Consider the following 7,196-nt stretch of genomic DNA (forward strand, 5'->3'; position numbering starts at 1 on the left):
GGAGGGAGAGGGAGAGGTGTGGGAATGAAGCAGTGACCCACTAAGGAAAATTTTCTTTCTTCTTCCTGACGTTAAAATACTGGCCCAGATCTTAATTCCAAGATTGTTCCAAAGGGATTACAAGGAGCACTTTGAGCTCCTTATACCTGTTAATTAATGCGCAAGGAAGGGAGTTACTATACTGGCTGGGGTGTCCTTGAGGGGGACCTTGAAGGGGAACTCAGATGGTTACTTCAGAGTGGAGGTACAGAATAGTGTGTAGAGTGCAGAATACCCTTTTGGGCTTCTTAGTACTATCCTTTCTGATAAAGTCAAAAGATAATTCTAGTGTGCACCAATTCCTTATAGTCTATCTGGTTATGTATTTTTCATGTAAATTATGTCTTAAATCTGTCTCCTTACATATATAAAAATACCTTTACATGTTTTAGCAGCACAGCTATCTTTATCTCCTATTGGTTCTATTTCTTGGGTACCCAGCCAACCATTACAATACTACTGTTGTGAGAGTCCTTCAACGCTTACTCTTCCTGCCCACTCTTGGAGAGCTATCACCTACTTTATAGATTACATGCCTACCATAAGCCAGCAACACCCTATTATGCCTGTCTTTGGTCAACTTAAAAAGCTCACACTGTGTGTTTGTGTGCACTTGCGTGAGGAAAGTTGTGCCAGACCTGAGGAGAGATGCTGCTTGTAACCAGTATGAGTCTTTTTTTCATAGGTAATACTCAGAGGAGAATAATGATGGGCAAATTTAGAAAAGAAGTAAACCGGTAGGGGTTTGAATTTGAGAAAAAGGAATGAGGAGTGAGCAGGGTCAATAAGCTTTCAGGGGATATAGGGGTGTAAGAGAGAAATTGAGTGTGGAGTTCTTAATTCTGAACTTGACCTAGACAGAGAAGAGTCAGGAAAGAATGAAGAAATTAGGTCTGGTGCTCAATGCAGTACTCCCTATCAACATGTGCATTTTTAAGTTTTGACTAAAACTGACTCCTAATGACCACACACTGGAAATTTATCTTCTACACTAGGTGCTACCTCTGGCCTAGTGACCAGTCCTGAGCAACAAAATCATGTTATTATACCAAGTGTCATTAGAAGATTTGGAATTGTAGCAGTGGAGAAAGGGGGCAAAAGATTGCAACTTGAAAGCAGGCTTAGATGACATAGTAATGGAAACAGTGCTTAAACTAGACAGTTAGCATTACCATTAAATTAGCAGAGGTGAAGTATTTCTGCCCCTTACGTTTCAAGGTCTGCAGGACACTCTCTCTCTCTTCCTGTCCCCCTCCTGCCCCAGACTCTCTCTCTCTCTCTGTCTCTCTGTCTCTCTCTCTCTAGCTTAAACAACACAGGCCAAGAACTGTCATTAAAAGACTGGGCCTCCCCGGTGGCGCAGCGGTTGAGCTCTGGGCTGCGAAGCTGCCCGCAACCTCTGCAGTGCCGGTTCGATCCCCGGCTGCTCCCCGGCCACCAGAGGAAGGTCCCACGTGGCGCGCAGACCTCTCCTGCCGCCTGCTGCTCCCCTCAGCAGTGTACTTCGGTCCTTCTGCCTGCTCTGCTCCCCGCTCTGGCTCTGGTGAATTCTCTCACCCTCTCGCGCCTCTGACTGTACCCAGTGCTTGTATAAATAAATAAATAAATCTTTAAAAAAAAAAAAATAAAAGACAGAGGGTTACTTTCATGGATTGTGGTTGGCAGCGAGGTTGGGACGGGCTACAACAGCTAAGTTCAGGGACACCCAACGTGGAGTGGAGCAACACGAGAGCACCTAGGGTTTCCCTGAATGAGCCACAGTGGGCTTCTTGGGCACTTCCAACTGATACCAATTATGAATAGATGTGACTACCGCAAAAAATCATCGGTGTCTTGAGTAACTGGGACACAACTTTAGACGATGCAGTGCCTGCCATGGGGCCAATGGTGAAACTCCTACTGTTGACTCTAACAGATAAGCCTCCCTTAATCTCTACAGCTTGACTGATCCTCCATGTAGCAGATATGAAGGCCCTCAAAGACTGAACAAGCAGACCTGGGGCTGAGAGAGAGGATGGAGCAGGAAAGGACTTACCCTGGATAGATGTCATCCAAATAATCTCCTTATACTCTGCAAGAGCTTTTAAGCAGAGCATCATATTTATAAAGGATCTGAATGCATCACGTGAGGTGAGATGGGGCCAAACCCTCGCAGAAACGAGGAGGATTAGAGAAGCTAAAGCACATTCTTGTACAAGAGCAGCAAATGCTTATGCAATATACACTATGCGGTAAAAATAAGTGCATTAAATACGATGCTTTTTCTTACATGAGTAATTAACATAAGTAAACAAGAGTCTTTAATTAAAGATTATGCACTTGAGAAGCCTTAGTATTAGGTGTTAAAGCTGTTACCACTTCTCAAAATCAACAGGCCATGTAGCTGGAAATACAAAACCATTAGAAACTGAATCAGATTTAAAGACGGGCATGTGCAGACCAGCTCTATGACTTACCGAGATGCATACTTCATTCTAAGCAGAGAGGACTGCAAGAAAAGGCAGCAAATCCCACACTTACCAAAAGCATCTGGAATTAATCTCCTGAGTCTCATAACCTGATTTTGGGCAAAGGGCAGAGCTAGGCATTTTGCATTATCAACTCTACAGCACTACAAAGCTACAAGGGGGCCATTCCTTCTCAGACATAAAGGCCCTTGCCAAAATAAGGACATGCTGCATCTTGACTAATGACTTTTTATTATGAACTCCACTTGTAAACACAATAGGAGGAAAGAACAAAACTCGAAAGGGACTAAGGCTATGGGTCTTGTTGGGCTTAGACTTTGCCACAACTAGAAAGGATTTGGTAACACATTAACTAGGGCTGGAGCTGAGTTGTATAAAGGAGTCAGCGGATAGTGTATCGTACATAGGGGACTTCGATGTCCTCACCACTCTCATCATTGCAGCACAGCTCAAGCACCAGTGCCCGCACGTGGTGGCCGAGCTTTTGCTTTGACACGCGGCTCACAACTTGTGTCATCCTGGGGCAAGGGAGAAGAGAATAATGAGCAGAAAGCAAGAGAAGAAGGGTGACAGAGGGACAAAGAGTGCAGGAAAACCATAACACGAGGAGAGCAGCTAGAAGCTGAGGCTTCCCATCCCAGGCAGAACCGCCATCACACCGCCCAGTGGCCAACTCACGGCTGATCCAAGCGTTCGTTGAGCTTGGTGGCTGGCATGAAAAAGGAGTACAGCATGCATACACCTTGGGACAGCATGGTGATCTCTAACTTGTGCTGTGTCTGGACAAGATGGAAAGAGGAAGGACATCAGCTGGAGGGAAGAGTCAAGTTAACTGCACAGCCAACACCTCTAGGTGGAGTAAGTGAAGGGATGTACCTTGAAGTAGCTGAGGAACTGCTTGAGTGTCATCTCTTCACCATTAGGCTGCAGTCCCTGTACCTCAAAGCGATCCCATAACGTCCATTCTTGGTTATAGTACTGCAAGACAAAGAATAAGCTAGCAGAATGGGGGTCACCCAAGATAATCCTGCCCCTATCAGTCAAGTTGGCACGTTAATAAATTTCATCAATCACTGTCCTCTTTTGTTCAAAACCCTCCTGTGTCCCCTATCTCTTAAGTAACTGATGATCAACAAAGTGACATACCATGAAGACCCTGCTATCGCTTTCACTCAGCCCTTCACCCTCTTTGCAGTCCTATTTAATGTCCTCCAAATGAACTGGCCCTCCTTGTGATTTTTCAAACATGACAGTCAGTCCTACTTCGCATAGGTGCCACAGGGTGCCACAGGGCCAATGGTGAAACTCCTACTGTTGACTCTAACTGTATGCTGAATCAACAAAGGGTACACAAAAGTACAGGTACCTATAGAAAGTCCACATGGTATGATGAAGATTAAAGTCAGTTCTTCAGACACATACACATACACACCCCTCCCAAAGACTCTACCTCACCAAAGGTTTCCATACAAATGGCTGCTGTACAAGCAGACGCCCACCTGATGACGGAGCGGGGCAAGTGGCTCAGAGAAGCTGAAGAAGGGCAGGGCCAAGTTGATGAAGCTGTTCTTATAGGACTCAAGCTTCTGGTGTCCCTGTACCACCTTGTACATCTCCAGACACACAAGGCCAACAATAGCTGCTGTAGTCGTAGCAATGGCTGGGATGATCTTCCCTGCAATCAGTTTACTCTGTAAAACAGAGTGTGATCAGCTGAGGTAGTAGTCAGAGAATCAGGGTGTACAGAAGGGGCCAAATGTGGAAGACTCATGCTTGGGAAAAACATGAAAGGTTAGGTTTAGACTATTCACTACCTTATGCCGGTCCGCAGGGGCAATGTTATAGTTCTCTGCCCGCAGGTTGGATGCAGCAACAATGAAATCCATATGGAAGTTGCTGTCATCATCCTATTGAGTAGGAAAGAAAGGAGAGAAAGCCTCAGAAATAAACAACGCTGCCTGCCTCCCAGGGTCTCGAGTATACCGCACTCAATTACCTGCCACACCAGCCCCAAACTCCCCCATTTACAAAGGATGACAGCATCATGTGGCAAACCTTTCTTTCCCAGGACAGTGTAGGCTGAATCACAAACCTTCCCTCCCACACTGAGAGCCCCCCACACCCCGTGTCTAGCACCTTCTCAAAGTTGATGGGGTACATCTTGAACCCAGTGAGAGCCTCTGGGCTGGGCAGCATCAACTTGAGCTCCCGTAGGCGGCTATCATCTACAGGAAGGAAGGGCACATTAGTGTGTCAGGGTATGAGATAAACGCGAGCACCTATGTTAAGTAAGAGGGGTTCAGACAGAAAAGATTTGAAAAGGTGACACAGTATGGGAAAGAGTACAGGAAGGGGCAAAGGCAGAGAAAAACCCATTATGAAAGGGTTAGGGAACATGAGGAGATATGTATCCGGAGACACCAAGGAATAGAAGTACAGGTCTTAAGAAAGGACGTAGATAGCTGTGCTTTTTACTGTAGATAAAAGTTGCAGTTATGAATGAGTAAAGGAAATGTGATCTGATTCATTCAATGGATTTACTTTACTTTATTTTACATGAGGTACCCAGAATAGTCAAAAGCAGAGACAGGGAATAGAATTGGGTTACAAAAAGGGGGTCTGGGGAGCTATCTTTTGCAATATCTTGCAAGATGAGAAAGTTCTAGAGATGTGTTACACAGTAATGTGAAGATTCTTATCACAATTCAAAATGGCACATCCATCTTTATAATCAGTATTTTTTTAAAGGAAGGAGAAACAGTATAAAGACAGGAGATCTTGAAGAAGACAGACAGAGAGAGACAAGATACGGGGGAGAAAGGAAGAGAAAGGAGGAAAAAGAAAATACATATGAAGGGGCATTGCGGGCAAATGCACTGATAGGGAAAAAGTATACACATAAATAATGACATAAATAGGAGGTCATGTAAAGAAAGATGCCAAGGGAATTAATGGTGAAGATGAGGGGATTTTTGGTGGATGAGAGGGGAAACTATGTGAAGGGGAGATAGTTAGGGAGAGAACCAGAGAAACACACAGAAAGGAGCATGATAGAGCAGTATCTGGAAAGGAAAATGAGGGGCATGTTTGAGGAGGTGGAGACAATTACACAAAGGGAAACATCAGAAAGCTTAAGCAGACAACAAGCAAAAGAATGGCTCTGAGAGCCTGAGACAGAAGGGGGAGAGACAGACATGGCTTTGGAATTAGGGAAATTGGGAGACACTGAGAGGGAGATGAGAGAAGACACTAGAGTTCAACATTAAGGCAAAATACGTGTACAGAAAAAGCTGAGGATATGGGTGGGCAGACCTGGAAAGAGATGAACCAGGGAAGAAATAACGGCAAAGAGACTGCAGGTGAAGGTGGTGACAATTCTTTCCCCCACAGATAAACAGAATAGAACAGAGGAAAGGAGCACAGCACAAGGCAAAAGGAGATGAATAATCAGTCCTTCTGGGAGCTACACTAGGAAGATAAAAGAGTATATGAGAGAGTCTGCCTTAACTAACCACCCTAATTTTACATAGGAGGAAATGAGCACCAAAGGCAGTATGTGTAATATTTGAGTCTGAAATCTAAACAGAAAAGTCAGAGTGGGGAGGCTTGAAAGGACAGGGAGAATGTGGGGTGGCAGCTCCAGGTTAACTGTCACGCATCCTCACCAAAAGAGGCACTGCTAGTGTTTTGGAATTCCTGGTCAGAGACATGGATCTTGACACCAGATTTGGGGGTGAATTCCGGGATCTGCACAGACTGCAGAAGAATGGCCACAGCAGCGCGGTCCTGAGAGCCCATCAGCCCATAAGTCCGGGCAAACAGGTTGGCAGCAGCCATCACATAGTCCAGATGCAAGGACTGCAAGGCACGGAATGGTAAACACATTGTTTTTTTGTTTTTGTTTTTTTTTTAAATATTTTATTTATTCATGCACACAAGAACTAGGGTGAAAGCCAGATGTGCAAGGGGTGAGAGGATTCACCAGAGTGGGGAGCAGAACAGGCAGACTGACGAAATACACTGCTGAGAGGTGCAGCGGGACAGGTCTGCTGTGCCATGTGGGTCGGCTCTCTGACCAGCCCGGGATCCAACGCAGGCCATCGTGGTGACAGCGCTGAGACTTAACCCCTAGGCCATGAGGGAGGCCCCAAGTGTATCAGCTGTCACTTGGAAAGTCTCAGTCTCCTTTCCAGTCCCCTACCTCCACCTGACCCTAGGGAGAAGACTTACATTGCTGACATCAAAGACTAGAGGGTGTGGACAGCGTTTGGGACCAGACCAGAATGGAACTCCAGAGCTTGTCACTAAGAAAATAGAAAGTTCTGGGGGAACAGGACCTGAGAGGAGCGCTCTCTTTGACAATTCTCACTACCCTGCTAAGTAAAAAAATATGAATCCCCACAAAATTCCTGTAACATAGGATCATTATTCCTACTTAACAGGTGAAGATAACTGAGGTCCAGAGCGTGTGAGCCTTGCTCCAAAGTAAAATTGATCTGGAACTTGAACTACCTAGTTTCCTCTCCTGTAATCTCCCAGTTTTCACGGGTATTGGGTTATTACTCATTCCATGTTATATCAAGGGAAAAATAAACTGAGTATTTTGAGAAAAAGAGGATGGCAGAAAAAAAAAATAACAGGCAGCTAACTGCAAAAGTAGCAGACTTGATCACTTTATATGATCTCCAG

The 7,196-nt window shown here is 45.1% G+C and overlaps 1 protein-coding gene across 1 annotated transcript in view; it reads right to left on the reverse strand.

The window, feature by feature from the left end:
- Nucleotides 1–2,852: 2,852 nt before the first annotated feature.
- LOC119250809 (ubiquitin-like modifier-activating enzyme 1) overlaps nucleotides 2,853–7,196 on the reverse strand; it is a 5,239-nt gene continuing 895 nt past the window's right edge. Inside the window, exons 2-9 of the mRNA XM_037518409.1 lie at nucleotides 6,738–6,829; nucleotides 6,173–6,365; nucleotides 4,644–4,732; nucleotides 4,322–4,414; nucleotides 4,007–4,198; nucleotides 3,384–3,485; nucleotides 3,186–3,286; nucleotides 2,853–3,025 (exon numbers count right to left, since the gene is read on the reverse strand). Of these exons, the coding sequence (XP_037374306.1) occupies nucleotides 2,890–3,025; nucleotides 3,186–3,286; nucleotides 3,384–3,485; nucleotides 4,007–4,198; nucleotides 4,322–4,414; nucleotides 4,644–4,732; nucleotides 6,173–6,365; nucleotides 6,738–6,829 (998 nt within the window). The 3' untranslated portion in view covers nucleotides 2,853–2,889. The remainder of the gene's footprint in view (nucleotides 3,026–3,185; nucleotides 3,287–3,383; nucleotides 3,486–4,006; nucleotides 4,199–4,321; nucleotides 4,415–4,643; nucleotides 4,733–6,172; nucleotides 6,366–6,737; nucleotides 6,830–7,196) is intronic.

Source organism: Talpa occidentalis, unplaced genomic scaffold, assembly GCF_014898055.3.
Source record: "Talpa occidentalis isolate TD23 unplaced genomic scaffold, MPIMG_talOcc4v2.1 talOcc4.18, whole genome shotgun sequence".
NCBI lineage: Eukaryota > Metazoa > Chordata > Mammalia > Eulipotyphla > Talpidae > Talpa > Talpa occidentalis.